At 41.3% G+C, this 18,390-nt stretch overlaps 2 protein-coding genes across 2 annotated transcripts; both read left to right on the top strand.

Moving 5' to 3' along the window:
- Positions 1-6,824: 6,824 nt before the first annotated feature.
- On the top strand, positions 6,825-9,187 carry TAF7 (TATA-box binding protein associated factor 7). The gene has a single exon (XM_086412099.1). The coding sequence runs from the start codon at positions 7,621-7,623 to the stop codon at positions 8,668-8,670; it is 1,050 nt and encodes a 349-aa protein (XP_086268225.1). The 5' UTR covers positions 6,825-7,620; the 3' UTR covers positions 8,671-9,187.
- A 3,896-nt stretch (positions 9,188-13,083) lies between these two features.
- On the top strand, positions 13,084-15,016 carry LOC147369544 (mitochondrial ornithine transporter 2). Its single transcript, XM_086412100.1, has one exon. It carries the CDS (start codon positions 13,576-13,578, stop codon positions 14,479-14,481), a length of 906 nt encoding a protein of 301 aa, XP_086268226.1. The 5' UTR covers positions 13,084-13,575; the 3' UTR covers positions 14,482-15,016.
- The last annotated feature ends 3,374 nt before the right edge of the window (positions 15,017-18,390 follow it).

Raw genomic sequence — 18,390 nt, 5'->3', positions numbered from 1 at the left:
ATCTCTTCAAGAAAATTAGAGATACCAAGGGAACATTTTATGCAAAGATGGGCTCAATAAAGGACAGAAATGGTAGGGACCTAACAGAAGCAGAAGATATTAAGAAGAGGTGGCAAGAATGCACGGAAGAACTGTACAAAAAAGATCTTCATGACCCAGATAATCATGATGGTGTGATCACTGACCTAGAGCCAGACATCCTGGAATGTGAAGTTAAGTGGGCCTTAGAAAGCGTCACTGCGATCAAAGCTAGTGGAGGTGATGGAATTCCAGTTGAGCTATTCCAAATCCTGAAAGATGATGTTGTGAAAGTGCTGCACTCAATATGCCAGCAAATTTGGAAAACTCAGCAGTGCCCACAGGACTGGAGAAGGTCAGTATTCATTCCAATCCCAAAGAAAGGCAATGCCAAAGAATGCTCAAACTACTGCACAATTGCACTCATCTCACATGCTAGTAAAGTAATGATCAAAATTCTCCAAGCCAGGCTTCAGCAATACGTGAACTGTGAACTTCCAGATGTCCAAGCTGGTTTTAGAAAAGGCAGAGGAACCAGAGATCAAATTGCCAACATCCACTGGATCATGGAAAAAGCAAGAGAGTTCCAGAAAAACATCTATTTCTGCTTTATTGACTATCCCCAAACCTCTGACTGTGTGGATCACAATAAACTGTGGAAAATTCTGAAAGAGATGGGAATACCAGACCACCTGACCTGCCTCTTGAGAAATCTGTATGCAGGTCAGAAAGCAACAATTAGAACTGGACATGGAACAACAGACTGGTTCCAAATACGAAAAGGAGTACGTCAAGGCTATATATTGTCACCCTGCTTATTTAACTTGTATGCAGAGTACATCATGAGAAACGCTGGGCTGGGGGAAGCACAAGCTGGAATCAAGATTGCCAGGAGAAATATCAATAACCTCAGATATGGAGATGACACTACCCTTATGGCAGAAAGTGAAGAGGAACTAAGAAGCCTCTTGATGAAAGTGAAAGAGGAGAGTGAAAAAGTTGGCTTAAAGCTCAACATTCAGAAAACTAAGATCATGAAAAAAAATAATAAATAAATAAAAGAAAAAAAAAAGAAAAAGAAAACTAAGATCATGGCATCTGGTCCCATCACTTCATGGCAAGTAGATGGGGAAACAGTGGAAACAGTGGCTGACTTTATTTTGGGGGGGCTCCAAAATCACTGCAGATGGTGATTTAAGCCATGAAATTGAAAGACGTTTACTCCTTGGAAGGAAAGTTATGACCCACCTAGATAGCATATTCAAAAGCAGAGACATTACTTTGCCAACAAAGGTCCGTCTAGTCAAGACTATGGTTTTTCCTGTGGTCATGTATGGATGTGAGAGTTGGACTGTGAAGAAGGCTGAGCGCCGAAGAATTGATGCTTTTGAACAGTGGTGTTGGAGAAGACTCTTGAGAGTCCCTTGGACTGCAAGGAGATCCAACCAGTCCATTCTGAAGGAGATCAGCCCTGGGATTTCTTTGGAAGGAATGATGCTAAAGCTGAAACTCCAGTACTTTGGCCACCTCATGCGAAGAGTTGACTCATTGGAAAAGACTCTGATGCTGGGAGGGATTGGGGGCAGGAGGAGAAGGGGACGACAGAGGATGAGATGGCTGGATGGCATCACTGACTCGATGGACATGAGTTTGAGTAAACTCCGGGAGTTGGTGGTGGACAGGGAGGCCTGGAGTGCTGCGATTCATGGGGCAGCAGAATCGGACATGACTGAGCGACTGAATTGATTAGTAGTATATAGATTACATATACTATTATAATCCTCATAATAATCCGCTCTCTCATGGATACTACTGATTACCTCTATAGACTGAATATTTATGTCACCCTGCAAAAAAATTCATTTGTTGGAACTTAATGTGATGGTATTGAGAGGTAGGGCTTTGGGGAGGTGATTAGGTCATGAGAGTGAAGTCCTCATAAATGGCATTAGTGCCTCTGTAAAATGGGCCAAAGAGAGTTCCCCCATCCCTTTCACCATGTGAGGTCAGAGCAAAAAATGACTACCGCCTATGAACCAGGAAGCCTGCCCTCATCAGACACCAAAGCTGCCATTGCCTTTTTCAGACTTCTCAGCCTTCAGATCTGAGAAATAAATTTCCATTGATTATAAGCCGCTCAAGTTATGGTATTTTGATACAGCAATCCAAATAGATTATGACAGTTGCCCATGCCCTTTCCTCTCTACCAACACTTCCTTTTTAGAGGGCCACCCTCTGTGTACTTAAGGGGCAGCTGAAACTATTCACAGTGATAGTAGGTTCTGATAGATCTAAGCCAATACTGGTGATCTCATTCCTCTTGCCCGTGTTTAGGAATATGTATTAAAGCAATGAATAATTAAAAAATAGTCCCAGTGTGGGACTTCCCTGGTGGTATAGTGGTTAAGAACCCACCTTGCAATGCAGGGCACATGGATTCAACCCCTGGTCTGGGAAGTAAGACCCCAAAGGATACAACGAAGATCCTGAGTGTGGCAACTGAGACCCAACACAGCCAAGTAAATAGATGTCTTTTTAAAAACCATGAGTTAAAAAATAACAAGCTTGGGGCAAGGTTTCTCAACCCTGGTACTACTGCAATATTTTGAGTTAGATAACTTTGTTGTAGGGAGGATGTTTTATGCATTATAGGATATTTAGCAGCACCCATGAGATGCCAGTAGATCCCACAGGTGCAACAATCATCAGTGAATCAGACATCAGTGAATGTCTTTTCCTCCCCACCATTTTGAAAATACAGGCTTAAGGTATTCCTCTGGTGCTGGTGACTATGATTGAGCCAGGGATAGGCATATGGTCTAAGCTGGTCCAATCAAACTGAAAGACAGATTCTGGTTGGAAAGAACCACTCTCTGAACTTACCATGGACAAGGAAGGAAGTTCCTCAGTTACTGCTGGCAGGTTTCTTATGACCACAGACTTTGGAAGTTTACAAGGAGGTGAGGGTAAGGCTGAAAAAATACGAAAATATAAATAAATGCTCATTCTCCAAAATTAGCAACAGTTTAACAATTCATGCCAGACCATGATTCTATCCTGCCTAGAGGCAGCCATACTTCTAGAACTACACTGTCTGATACTGTAACCACCCATCCACATGTAGCCATTGGGCCAGTGGATAGTCCAAACTGAAATGTGCCTTAAGTGTAAAATACACACCTGATTTTGAAGAGTCAGTAAAAAATAAGATTGTAAAATATGTCATTAATAATTTTATACTGATTACATGTTTAACAATATTTTTGATAATTAGGTTAAATAAAATGCTATTGAAATTAATTTAATGTGCTTTTTTTGGCATTTTAATATGGCCTCTAGGTAATTTAACATACATATGTAGCTTTCACCTGTGGCTCACGTTGTATTTCTCTTGGACAGAGTTACTCTAGACTATCTAGTTTTTGAGATAACACATTTTCTTATTGTTTAAACCAGTGTAGGTTGACCTTTTTTCCTATAGAAAGCTTCCTGTTTGATACAAGAGGCTGCTACATTATCGTTAACCTGCTTTTTACTGATTGTATACTGCTGGAACAGTATATAAGGTATATTTGGGGGGCATTTGCTATTTCCTCACTCCTATAATTTTCAGTTTCCAAAATATAAACAAGGCTTCTCCCAACACCCACATAACCTCCATAGTATAAGGAACTTGAAAGTGTATTAAAAGGAATTTTCAAACATACAGCACTAGCCTGATCGTGATACTCCTTTATCACAGGTAGGAAGCCCTTTGAGGCTTGTTCCCACAGTGGGCAATTTACTGCTTCACAGAAATATTTGGTTCACCAGTATCACAGATATTCTATGGAACAACCACAGGAGTGTAATTCTTTTATTAACTCAATGGTTTCTATATGTCAAATGGATTTGATGAAAAAAAACTGAATTTATCAACAGACATTAAGGTAATGGTGATATTGCAGTGCTCTTAGCTCTAGGATCAGTGTAATTACCCCTTATAAATGACATTCAGAAAATGTATTAAAGTAAAGGCAGAAAATATGTTTCACAATTGAAGGAGGTAGATACTTTTGGGGTAACTTCAGTTGATTCTTTCAATTATCTCTGACAACCTTCTATTTCAAGGTTTACTAACTGAAATAGATCATAATTTTTGAAAATCTAAATTTCCCACAATTTATCTCAAATTATTTTCTGTGATAAAGCTATTTGAGCATCATAAAACTCACAGGCAATTGAAATGCAAAGCAATATTTGGATTATTCTCATGTATAAGCATGGCCGGCCTCAGGTTATATAGGATTAAATAAAGCATTATGCAGAAGCCAGCATGTTAAATTCATATCCATGAGTTAACTAAAATTGGGTACAATTAAGGGACTAGCACACTGGAAACTTTTCTTCAAAAAGAGGAAATAGATCATCCTGGAAATTATATATACATCAGCACGGACATGCCTCTTGAGAAACCTGTATGCAGGTCAGAAAGCAACAGTTAGAATTGAACATGGAACAACAGACTGGTTCCAAATAGGAAAGGGAGTCCATCAAGGCTGTATATTGTCACCCTGCTTATTTAACTTCTATGCAGGGTACATCATGAGAAACACTGGGCTGGAGGAAGCACAAGCTGGAATCAAGATTGCCAGGAGAAACATCAATAACCTCAGATATGCAGATGACACCACCCTTATGGCAGAAAGTGAAGAAGAACTAAAGAGCTTCTTGATGAAAGTGAAAGAGGAGAGTGAAAAAGTTGGCTTAAAGCTCAACATTCACAAAACTAAGATCATGGCATCCGGTCCCATCACTTCATAGCAAGTAGATGGGGAAACAGTGGAAAGAGTGGCTGACTTTATTTTGGGGGGCTCCAAAATCACTGCAGATGGTGATTGAAGCCATGAAATTAAAAGACGCTTACTCCTTGGAAGGAAAGTTATGACCAACCTAGATAGCATATTAAAAAGCAGAGACATCACTTTGTCAATAAACGTCCGTCCAGTCAAGGCTATGGTTTTTCCAGCGGTCAATTATGGATGTGAGAGTTGGACTATAAAGAAAGCTGAGTGCCGAAGAATTGATGCTTTTGAACTATGGTATTGGAGAAGACTCTTGAGAGTCCCTTGGACTGTAAGGAGATCCAACCAGTCCATCCTAAAGGAGATTAGTCCTCAGTGTTCATTGGAAGGAATGATGTTGAAGCTGAAACTCCAATAGTTTTGTCACCTGATGCAAAGAGCTGTCTCATTGGAAAAGACCCTAATGCTGGGAAAGATTGAGGGCAGGAGGAGAAGGGGATGACAGAGGATGAGATGGTTGGATGGCATCACCGACTCAATGGACATGGGTTTGGGTGGACTCCGGGAGTTGGTGATGGACAGGGAGGCCTGGTGTGCTGCAGTTCATGGGGTCGCAAAGAGTTGGACAGAACTGAGCCACTGAACTGAACTGAACATTCTTCAACACATTACAGAACAAAGAACTAAAGCACAATTATGTGCAAGTGCATAATTTCCCTTCAGACTTAGCATGAAAAACCAAACTGGGGTCAAGCATTTAAATTCCACCCCATGATATGCAATATCACAGTCTGCTGAAACCAAATGGGACACATTCACATCTGCTGTTTGCAAACTTCCGGCCTCCTAACAATTAGTAGGACCCTTGACTGGAGAGGAAATGTCTATCAAGTGACTCTCTTTCATTTTAAGGCAATACAGAATGTATTTTCTCTCACAAATTATTAGAGGATTTAGATTATATTCTTCCGATGGGTCAATTTTTTCATTCAATTACCAAATATTTGTTATCTCCCACGTTTTGATATGAGGCACTGGGACCAGATGAGCACACGGTTAGACTTCTAATTATCATGGACCTTCCAATCTTAGGTGAGGGAGACAATAAGTACAAAAGAAATAAAGTGAATTTTCTATATGTTAATCACATTTTAAGCGTGTCCCCTTAAACTTAAGATGCAGGTGCTGATATTTTAGAGAATATAATTTTAATTTTAATGATTGTGATACTCTACCAAATTGACCCTATTAATAAATGGAAATGAACAGAAGTGAAAGCTCTTACACTGTTAGTCTGAAGTACTATAAATCCATGTTAAGACTACCTGACAACCTAAAGAGGCAAGTAGAAAAGTTACCTGAACAGTAGAGGTGAATTTTTTTTTAATTCCAAACTAAAAAATTACTGGCAAATTAGTGGCAGGGTGTAATACTTCAGTTAAAGGTTAATCAGACCATTTGTCTTTCAGACAACGGTCTTCAATGAACACGGGCCTCCCGAAGAACACTACGTTCCCTGTTTACATTTATACCTACACCTAACACATTATAAAAGAAATCACCCTTGTTGCCTCAGGAAGTCTCCAAAACACAAACAGACCGTGAGTCACAAGCCCCCTAAGGACACTTTAACTATCAACAAACACAGAATTACATAGTGGGCAGCACGTCCTCACGCCACTGATTCAGGTACTTTAAAATCCACAGGCATGATTAGTTATGAATTCTTTTATCGGCTCCAGATTTAAGAACATAGTCTGGGAGACTCCGAGATGTTTCCAGAAACAAACACTATTTCAGCACGGACGGCCTATCTCCAGCAATCACACGGAAGCCTAGGAAGTAACCGGCCCCCGGCGAGCTAGTAAAAGCGCTGGCTTAGCAGAAGCAGGTGAGACAATCTTTCTTAGAATTGCTTTCCGTAAACACTTTAAAGGTAGTCGCTGTTTTGGAAACCTGATCCCCACCCTCTCGTAAATCTAAAATCTCGCGAGATAACAAGCCACGCCGAACGGCGTAATCGCGAGTTGCGCCTGCGCGCGCTGAAACAGCCTGCACTTCCGCCCAAGGCGTGCTGTCACTCACAGACTCCTCCAGTTCTGCGGGGTGACGTAACGCTTTCTTTTCCGCTCGCTCTGCAGCTCCGGACAGAGGCACGCCGAGCTGCGGAGTTGCAAAGTCTGGCGCTCAGAGCTGCGGCTCTCTGCGAGATTTCACCTTGCTGGTTCCGAGTCATTTCACCGATAATCAATAGCGGATCGCTTTGCCAAGTGCCGGGAAGAACAAAGGAATCAAGAAAGAGACGCTCGGCTCCCGGCCTTGTTCTGAGTGGCTTTTTCCGCTCGTTCCTGTCCGGAGAATCTGGATTTATAATCGTCACTGGATTGTAAGTACCCGAGGCGAAGAGAGCTCACTACGCCCCGCATTTTGAATATCTTTGTTCCGGGAGAGTTTGTGGTTTGGGCGTTATCTGCTGAGCCTTACTTTCTGTGCCGAAAATCCGTAGGAGCTGCCATTTGCTTTCTCTGCATTGTTCTGCAGCGGCATCTAGAGGTTGAAACTTGGCGTTGCAGCTAATAGATTTAAATGGACATAACTGAATAAGACAATGCATCAGTAACAACTGGTGTTCAGTCACGGCGTTTTAAGAAAGACTTGGGTCATAATTAAAAATATATGCTTAGCTGATGTTCTACCTAGAACTCTTTGTAATTAAGGATTCACGTTTATAAAGAACTGGTCTTTCTGGTGAAGTACCTGGAACTTTTTAGTGCAACAAGTCGTTATTAGAGAAAAAGTGAATTACAAAGAAATAAAAATGAGTAAGAGCAAAGATGATGCTCCTCATGAACTAGAGAGCCAGTTTATCTTACGCCTACCCCCGGAGTATGCCTCTACTGTGAGGCGGGCGGTACAGTCTGGCCATGTCAACTTGAAGGACAGACTGTCAATTGAGTTACACCCTGATGGGCGTCATGGAATTGTCAGAGTGGACCGAGTCCCTTTGGCCGCAAAATTGGTAGACCTGCCGTGTGTTATGGAGAGTTTGAAAACCATTGATAAAAAAACCTTTTACAAGACAGCTGATGTCTGTCAGATGCTTGTCTCTACAGTTGATGGTGATCTGTATCCTCCTGTGGAGGAACCAGTTGCTACTGCTGATCCCAAAGCAAGCAAAAAGAAGGATAAGGACAAAGAGAAAAAATTTGTATGGAACCATGGAATTACTCTGCCTCTGAAAAATGTGAGAAAGAGAAGATTCCGTAAGACAGCAAAGAAAAAGTATATTGAGTCTCCAGATGTGGAAAAAGAAGTAAAGCGGTTGCTGAGCACAGATGCTGAAGCTGTCAGTACCCGCTGGGAAATAATTGCTGAAGATGAGACAAAAGAAACAGAAAATCAAGGCCTTGATATCTCTTCCCCAGGAATGTCTGGGCATAGGCAGGGCCATGACTCCTTAGAACATGATGAGCTTCGGGAGATATTCAATGACCTCAGCAGCAGCAGTGAAGATGAAGATGAGACACAGCATCAAGATGAAGAAGATATAAACATCATAGACACTGAAGAAGATCTGGAAAGGCAGCTACAGGACAAACTAAATGAATCAGATGAACAGCACCAAGAAAACGAGGGAACCAATCAGCTGGTTATGGGAATTCAGAAACAGATTGATAACATGAAAGGCAAGCTCCAAGAGACCCAGGACAGAGCAAAGCGACAGGAGGATCTCATCATGAAAGTGGAAAACCTGGCTCTCAAGAACAGATTTCAGGCTGTGCTGGATGAACTGAAACAGAAGGAAGACCGGGAAAAAGAGCAGCTCAGCTCTTTGCAAGAAGAGCTAGAATCACTCCTAGAGAAGTGAGGAGTGGTTTCATACTTAATTTCATTACTGTGAGAGGTCAGCATTGAAAGAGAAAATGTTTTTGTTTTCATCGCTTGTAAAACTGCAGTAGTTCGCAGTTTCTTCCACTGTATTCTTTTGGATTTGTCTTGTAGACAAATGTGAATTTCTAACTCATTTGTCTTTTGGAACCACTTTGCTAGGTGTTTATCCTGTAGGAAGTAGGAATGTATAGACAGATAAATGTAGAGAGTTGTAGGATTAGTGGAGTGAAAAGTTCAACTTAGTTATTAATCACAGCTTCATTGCAGGACTTTGTGGCTGTTTCTCTGATTAGAAGCTTCCATTGCTACTCTGTGATGACATCTGAGGTAAATCAATAGAGTCTAGTCTGGAGGCAGTAAAGTTTGTTTGCTTATGTTTTTTGATGCTATAGCTAATTTTCCAGCTATTCAAAGCAATTTTTCGTATTTTTGCATTGCAAGTCATTTCGTAATGTTCAACAATAAATAAAAGCAAGTTAAGTTTCACTTTATAATGTGTCTTGCTCTTTTCGGGGTAGTGGATATTATCCTCTTCTGAAGTGGTTTCCTGGTGGGGTTTAATAGATTGACCAATTGGATTCTGTTTTGTAGGAAAAGAAGCAATTATGTTCGATTTTAAGAAAAGAACACAGCAAGGGCAAAGAAATTGGGCAGTACCACCTTTACATTATGTTTCCAGTCCACCTGCTCCATTTGGAGGGTAGGAAATAAAGAGCCTTCCTAAACTATCTGAATGTTTTTTCCAGCCTAATCTCCCATTCTCCCACTGTTTTCAATCCTGAGCTTATTTACATTTTTTTCAAGGAGTTTAATTACTCCTCTTCCTCTATAATAGTCTACTGGGATAAGTACTCTTATGCACACCTGTCATACCAGAGTCTAAGTTACCTGTTGCTCATATCCTTACTAAGCTGTTAATTCACTGAGATTAGGCATTTTGCCTTTTTAGTCACTAAAGAAGAGAAAAGCAGTTAAAATCACAAGGTCAGGTGATGTAGTGCCTGAGTTGAGTGATCTTGGGCAAGTAAATCTGTTTGCCTCAATTTCCTCATCTCTACCTAAAGTGGAGGTAATAATATCATCTACCTTGGGACCTTTGATTTTGGTTATTGAGTTAATACATACAAAGGATTTGAAAACAATTCCTGGAATAGAAGCAAATTATTGCCTATTTTCTAGGCAGTGATTACAAACTTGAATGAAAGAGTGATCAAAATGGTAGAAAAGTCTATGAAGAAACTTAAATGTTGACTGATTTCAAATTAAAGAATCTAAATCAAAGCTTAAACTACAGCAGAAACAGTTTTTCAATACATACATCTACAGCATAAACATACTGAGTTTACTGTAGCTTTTTTTTTTGTTTGATTTATTTATGGTTTTGCATAAGGCCTCCATAATGAAGAGTAATTATCTGTTACATAAACTTCAAAAGAGAACAACTTAAGATCCATTTCCCTTCATGTAAACCCAGAGTTTCCAAAAAAGACTCACTTTTCTCACAGCTCCCTTGTCTGATGAGTGTGATATATAGTTGGGCTACAGTTTTCAATATTTCTCTGAATTTGTGAACAGAAATTGAATTTTTTTTAAAAAGTTTAAAAGAGAAAAAACTGAAAATTTTAAGCAATGCAGAAATTTTACAAATTCTTAATTTTACTCACTCCCCTATTACTGGTCGCTTAGGTTGTTCTGTTTTAAATTTGCTATTATACAGAATGCTGCAATAAGCATATCACTGTGGCCTTCTTTTTCGTTGTATTTATAGATTAGGTACATGGGGGTCTTTATGTTCAGTTCTAAATGTCATAAAGCCTAGACATTTTGAATTTATAGATCAAATGTTTGAGATGAAAAATTGAGACAAATTGTGACAAGTCTCTGAAGGACTGTGTCTTGAACTCTGCTTTTTAATGTTTTTTAGTATCCAGTAAGAATTCTGTGTAAAAACAGACTAGGAAAACTGCTCACCACACAGGAAGTATAGATGTTGGCCTTTCTGTGTTACAGATGCCCAGCTCTTTCACACTACAGAGCTTTGCTTTTATTACACTTAAATTTCCCTTTTTCTGGAACGTCTAGATCATGGCTAGCTTTTTGTTACTCAGCCCTCAGTTCAGACTTTACTTTCTCTGGTAACCTATCTGGCTACTCAATCAGATATCTAGGGAACTTGTGATGTGGGTATGCATCTTCTTAAGAGTGATGGACTTCACTGAAAATATGGAAATTTCATTGCCATTATTTTCCATGTATGCTTGGGAGTACATGTGCTTAAATTTAAAACAGAAGCATCATAATTTTGATTAAGTTAGAATCAGGAAAAAATGGTTTCAGATGGTTAAGACTGCCTTTTGTCTTGGGCAGTGTTACAGTATATTCTGTAAACAGTATATACAGTACAGCTCCAAGTCCAGCTGTTTAGTATATTTTATGGAACTTGAGTTCTGGCTGTAATATTTGTACAACTATGTCTGACTGTTCAGTGACGTTCCAGACCATTTTTCTATTAATGCCCGCATGATCCCTGGCACTGATTACTAATTTGGTTTTTCCAAAATATACACATACATGAACTTAATGCAGAAGCTTAATGATTTACTGCAGTAACCTCCATCTCTTGTGTTTGTAAAAACTCAGTATGTGCTTTAAAAATAAAAAACAATTTTTAATATTTAAAAATAAAAAAATAAACAATAAACCATATGTCATTAATGGACAGTTTTAAAAGCCAAAACATTTTTTAAAGACTCAAATATGATAGGACTAAAATTTTTTTTTCTAGTTTAAAATGGCACATTGTTCTTGTGAATCTCTTTTCTCTCCCAGAAAGCCTGCTGATACAGCATAGCAGCCCCTAAGGGAAAGAATAGGAGGTGAGACAGCAGGGGATGAGAGATGTCAGTCTGTTTTGATAAGACCAAAGCAGGTGAAGGAATGATTAATTCAGAGGTGGCAGAAAATTTCATGCTAAATGTCTACAAGGAGGTATACCAAGGAGAAACAAACCCACTTGACATAGACACTGTGAGCCTGGCCGTTTGTGCAGGCCATTTCCCAAGGAAAAGGGAAGGTGTGCGGCTGAAAACAAGATTAATTAAAGCCCAAGTTCTAGGACTTCCCTGGCAGTCCAGTGGTTAGAATTCCAGCTTCCACTGTGGAGGGCACAGATTAGATACCTGGTGGGGGAACTAAGATCCCACAGGCCCGGCAATGCAGTCAAATAATAAAAAGTCTGTGTTCAGAGTGGTTGGATATCCAGGAACCGTATCTCACTGGAGGAAGCCAGATGACTTCCTTACCCATCCCACAGAAGGAAAGTTTATTTTATGGGTAAACTGAACTAAAGAAGGCCCAGATGAAGGCTGGGTTCTACAGCATTTAAACAAGGGAATTGTGTGAAAGTCTTTTCTGATTGCAGAATGTCAACCCTCTTCTCCCATTTGGTCTCCTTACATAAGTACTTAAGGCATACACTGCCCCCTCCCCCATCCCCAAGCACGGACAAACAGACATATTGGAAGATTATTCTCTGAAGAAACCATGTGGTACCGCGGAAAAGAAATCCAGGTACATTTGGGCACTCTAAAGAAAAGACCAGGTCACTATTTTCTATGGCAATGAAGTCTACCTGATGACAAACACTTATCTATCCATGCACCATCTGCTTTTAGGTGCTGCACTTTAAAATATTAGCTGATAGCCAAAGGATCAAAGAAAGCTTTCAAAATGAATCATTTAAGCCCTCCCCATTTTGTTTTTTAACCCCCAAAGTTAAATACCGCCTAGGGCTTAGAACTTAAACTTTAAGAGCATTGGTTCCAACGCTGGGATTATAAGCATCTGGGAGGAAAAAGTGTCCTGGCAGCGGTACCCTCCCTGATGGCCCAAACCACATCTTGCCTACTAGGTCTGTGGTCAATTACACCCAGAACTTATGTTGCACAAAGGTGCATGGCTCCTCAACGAGAGCCCGGAAGCACCAGAACCACACAGCTCTTTTCTATCAACTTTCTTAGCTATATATAAATATCTCTTTTCCAAGCCGATTGTACAAGGCCGTGCCCTACCTCTAGAAATAATAAGGGCTCTGCGTCCACTAGCGCGCAGGGATCCAGGCCCAGAGCCTCGGCGATGTTGCCACGAAATAAAGCTTCCGTCCGCCTCAGGCCTCCCTTCCCGTCCCCAGGCGAGCGAAGCGCCACAACTGGAGAGAGGCCCGGCGGTCGGCACATTTGCGAAGCTGTTCCTCTCCGGAGACGATTAAGGGTTTTCTGACCTGTAGGATACACCGACAGTCAGGTAACAACCCTCCGGCCCCCCAACCCGTGTTTGTTTGTTTTCTCTATTATAAACCTTTGTCTCTGAAGATTGACCCTTTGACTCCAGGCGCGATCAACTGGGAGCACCTCCCATTTTATTTGGCCGAGTAGAAAATGCGGGAGGCCGGGGGTCTAGCCGTATAGGAAGGCATTTCTTCCTCCGCTGCAGCAGCGCCTAGAGTTTCTTCCCCTAATCTCAGGAATTTATCGAATAGCTTTCAACTGCTGTATTGTAATTCATTTGAAGTGTTTATCTAGTCCGTCCTCAAGCCCGCCGGAGCTGGGACGGCCTGGCTGAGTGGAGCTAACAGGCGGCGGAGCTAACAGACCGCAGCGTCGGGGGTCCGGCGGTCACGCGGAGCGAGGAGCGGCGCGCGCTGGGCCACCGCCGGGGGTTAGCGCTGGGCCACGGTGCGCGGGGAGGGCGGCCCGAGGCCTAATCTGGGGTTAAGCGGCTACTCCAGCTGGGGAGAGACAGCCAAGAGTAGGGGGTGGGACACAGGACGCCCGTCTTAAACTCCAGAGAGTGGACTTCTGCGGAGACCGGCGGGTGGGCGAACATGAAATCCAGTCCTGCTATCCAGGCTGCCATCGACCTCACCGCGGGGGCCCTGGGGGGCACAGCGTGCGTCCTGACCGGGCAGCCCTTCGACACTATGAAGGTGAAGATGCAGACGTTCCCCGGCCTGTACAAGGGCCTCACCGACTGTGCCCTGAAGACGTACTCCCAGGTGGGCTTGCGGGGCTTCTACAAGGGGACCGGCCCCGCGCTAATGGCCTACGTCGCCGAGAACTCGGTCCTCTTCATGTGCTACGGCTTCTGCCAACATTTCGTTAGGAAAGTGGCTGGACTGGACGAGCAGGCGAAGCTGAATGATCTGCAAACTGCGGCCGCAGGTTCCATCGCCTCAGCGTTTGCCGCGCTGGCCCTGTGCCCCACTGAGCTCGTGAAGTGCCGGCTGCAGACCATGCACGAACTGGAGATGTCAGGGAGGATAGCCAAAAGCCATGATACAGTTTGGTCCGTCGTGAAGAGTATCCTTAGAAAGGATGGCCCCTGGGGCTTCTACCACGGACTCACCAGTACTCTGTTTCAAGTAGTACCAGGCTATTTCTTCTTCTTCGGTGGCTATGAACTGAGCCGATCGTTTTTTGCCTCCGGGGGTTCAAAAGATGAACTAGGCCCTGTCCCCTTGATGTTAAGTGGTGGAATTGCTGGCATTTGCCTTTGGTTTGTCATATACCCCGTGGATTGTATCAAATCCAGAATTCAGGTTCTTTCCATGTTTGGAAAACAGACAGGATTCATCAGAACTCTTTTAAGTGTTGTGAGAACCGAAGGAATAGCAGCTTTATATTCTGGTCTGAAAGCTACTCTGATTCGAGCGTTTCCTGCCAATGCAGCACTATTTTTGGCTTATGAATACAGCAGGAAAATGATGATGAGCCAGTTTGAAGCATATTGAAGTATCTTGGTGAGTCGGAATCCAAGTACAAGACTTTGGGGACTGTAACTCGGTTTCATGAAGCTCTAGACCAGTGCGGTATTATTGTTGACTTCCTGGGAGCTTTGTTTTTGTCTTTCCTTCTTATACTCTTAAACTTTGTAGAAGAAACTTCATTTTATATCATATAATTTCAGCCCATAATTGTATTCAAATAGAAAAATTGCTGCTCTTATATGTTTGGTGAGATACACAGCATGAGTGGGTGGTCCTAGGTACCTAATCTGAAAAGCTAAATATAGTTGGGGGAAAAAGAATTATAGTTGAGTTTTTGCATAAATCTGCATATGTACGTGCAGTTTGGTTGGTTATGTGTTGTGTGAATTAAATAGAGCTTGGTTCCTGTGTTTAATCTTATGTCACAAGAAAACACCGAGTTAAGCATGTTTCTGAAGGTGCTTATAAATGATTGCTTAGTCCACTCAAGATGCAGGGTCTCTGGAAAACTCTGCTTAAAATGTGCACTGTTCTAGCCAATTAAAGTTTTTAAAAAGTTTTTGTGTGGTGCTTGAAAACCAAAATATCCATCTACAATTTTTTGCATCTACAATGATTCATTTATTTTATTTTTTACTGAGTAACTGATTTATAGCATTATATTTTTATTTCTATGTACCCTACAATGTGCTCACTACCAAAAATAATTTATTTTTTCTTTCATTACCATATAATTGATCCCCTTTATCCAGTTTGTCTTCCTCCTTCACCCTCCCTGCCAACCTCCCCCCCCCCCCACCCAAAACCACTACTCTGTTCTCTGTAATGTAATTATGTTTGTTTTGTTTGGTTTTGGGTTGTTCATTTATTATGGATTTTGTTTGTTTATTAGTTTTTCATATTCCACATATGAATGAAGTCATATGGTATTTGTCTTTCTCTGTCTGACTTATTTTACTTAATACCTTCAAGGTCCATCCATGTTGATGCAAATGGCAAGATTTTATCTTTTTTTTTCTCATCTTGATTTTTAAGAGGAGAGTATACTTGCATACTGATGTGGCTTCCACATTTGTTAAAGTTTCAGGGTAGGCATCCCAGATTTCCCCAGGATTGCTCTACTCTTAAAATAATGCTACTCATTTTCAAAGTGGGATCATATTCCATACTCTTAGGTGTGGCTTAGTTAGGCATTAGGTCTCTGGGAAATAGCCTAGCCTTTGTATCAAATTTCATTCCTCTTCTCTCCCAAAGAGCTTCCCCTCTGCTCTACTTTAGACTGAAATAGTGGTGAAGAATGGAGCTGTGCTTAAATGCTTTGATGAAGACCCATGTAGCTGACAACAATTCTTAGCTTCCAGTCTCAGGGTCCTGGGCTGGGAAGAATTCCAGGATTTACTGTTGGCCCATTTAGGGGTTATTGATCCTCTTTAGGGAGGGGGGCTTCCCTGGTAGCTAATGGTAAAGAATCTGCCTGCAATGCAGGAAACCCGCATTCGATCCCTGGGTGGAGAAGATCCCCTGGAGAAGAGATTAGCTACCCACTCCAGTATTCTTGCCTGGAGTATTCCATGGACAGAGGATCCCCCTTGGATCATTCATTCTGCCTCCACCAGTGAGAAACCTTTCCAGGGAACAGCGAGTGCAAAAGCCATGAGAACTTTTTGTTCCCTAATGGTGATCAAGTGATATTACCAGTGGATGAATGAAGTCCTCTCCTCTCAAACAGAACTGGACAGAACTTAAGTGTTTGCAATTCACAGTGATTAATGTTAGAGCGGACCCATTCTGAAGCTTACCTGAGGATCCATAACTCCTAGTCGTTTTTGTTTTTTACAGTGTTGGAACCTTCTAAATTTTGTACTGGTTATCTGTGAATTTTACTGGTGATTATACATAAGACCTTACAAAACAATGAAACATTAAAAACAACTTTATTAAACTATACCATATGCATGTATATAGGCACTGACAAAAATTAAAACGACATAGTCTATCTGACCCCTACACGCTCGTGCATCTGTTCTTTGGCCCTATGGTGTAAGAGGGTCATTCTTACTAAAGTAAGCCTCACATTTCCTTGCTGATTCAAGAGCAGCAGAGTCACTCTCCTTAAGAAGTGTTTTTAAGCAGTTTGTAAAGCTAAAAACTGGCAGGTTCCCGTTTTAATGATCGTCCATAGCATGTGTGTAAATCACTGCTGGTGAAATGTACATCTGGTGTGGAACCCCCAATTTCCTTCAGTTTTTTGCTGTCTATCAAGTTTGCATAGTAACTAGCCATATTGCCATAGGCAAAAGGGTCAGGGTGATGGATGTTGACAAACAGGGGCTGTGGCAGACATTTGGGGAAGGGATGCTCAGTGTCATGTCTGGTGTGCCCCAGAGCAATGGCTGGTCTTCCATTTGCTTTTTCCTTAAAAGAAAACCATTTTTCTATTTCTGAGTTATTTATACATTTAAGTTATATGTTACATACATAAGTGATCAATAGCTACTTAGTGAGGCTATATTCAAGCAGGTCTTCATTAAAGCAGGAAAGAGAACAGGAATGACTTCCGCAGGAAGTGGACCTTTCAGAGGCTCCAGGCCCTTGCCCAGCATCCATGGGCTGGTCTCGATTAGCCCTGTTGTCAGTGGACCTTTTCACATGTTGTCCATTAAAGGTTTAACTAAATAGCTTCAATAGAAATAATTTGAGACAAGCAAGAGTGCTTGGGAGTAAGGAATTGAAACCTAAGTCAGAATTGTTTTCTACTCTTGCTTAATTCATGGTTCAATATTGAGGTACAGCTTGTAGCACTTCAGACCTGTTCTCAGAGAAAAATATAGTAACTTGAAATATTGTGCTTAAAGAAATTTGAGTGTTTGGTCATTAAATTATTTACCTAAATTGAAGTATTTATTGAATGTACACTATTTACAGTATACTATTTGAGCTCTGGGGATTCAGATATTAATGGTCTGGTTTCTGTTCTTAAGGATCTGATGGTCTAGATGTTTTACAGTCAAAAGAGTGATTTTCTAGAATACAGTTTAGAACAAAAGATTAGCATCCAAATTATATGTGTGTATGTGTGTAAAATGAGTGATGTGTATGTGTGCAAAATATTTTCTTTAATTGTGTTTTTGTTTTTATATTGTGGTTTCTTTCTGTCATTTAAATTACTTCCATGGTATTTCTTTCTCTTCTCAGAACCCCAGCTTTATTGAGATATAAATGACAGATAACATTGTGCTTGTTTAAGGTATACAATGTGATGCTTTGATATATGTGTTTATTGTGAAATGATTATGACAATAAGGTTAATAATGTCATAATGACATTACTGTGTAATTATTAGTAATGTCTATTACTAATGTTTATTCAGTTCAGTCTCTCAGTTGTGTCTTTGCGTCACTCTTTGCGACCCCATGAACCTGAACCGCAGCATGCCAGGCCTCCCTGTCCATCACCAACTCCCAGAGTCCACCCAAACCCATGTCCACTGAGTCGGTGATGCCATCCAACCGTCTCATTGTCTGTCGTCCCCGTCTCCTCCTGCCCTCGATCTTTCCCAGCATCAGGGTCTTTTCAAGTGAGTCAGCTCTTCGCTGGCCAAAGTATTGGAGTTTCAGCTTCTACATCAGTCCTTCCAATGAACACCCAGGACTGATCTCCTTTAGGATGGACTAGTTGGATCTCCTTAAAGTCCAAGTGACTCTCAGGAGTCTTCTCCAACACCATAGTTCAAAAGCATCAATTCTTCGGCGCTCAGCTTTCTTTATAGTACAGCTCTCACATCCATACACGACCACTGGAAAAACCATAGCCTTGACTAGATGGACCTTTGTTGGGAAAGTAATGTCTCTGCTTTTTAATATACTGTCTAGGTTGGTTATAACTTTCCTTCCAAGGAGTAAGCGTCTTTTAATTTCATGGCTTCAATCACCA

Source organism: Bos grunniens, chromosome 7 (genome assembly GCF_055505025.1).
Source record: "Bos grunniens cultivar Pamir isolate PY7600 chromosome 7, Bosgru_T2T1.0, whole genome shotgun sequence".
Taxonomy (NCBI): domain Eukaryota; kingdom Metazoa; phylum Chordata; class Mammalia; order Artiodactyla; family Bovidae; genus Bos; species Bos grunniens.
The sequence above is the reverse complement of the archived record's forward strand: the minus strand, read 5'-3'. Positions and strand labels throughout refer to the sequence as shown.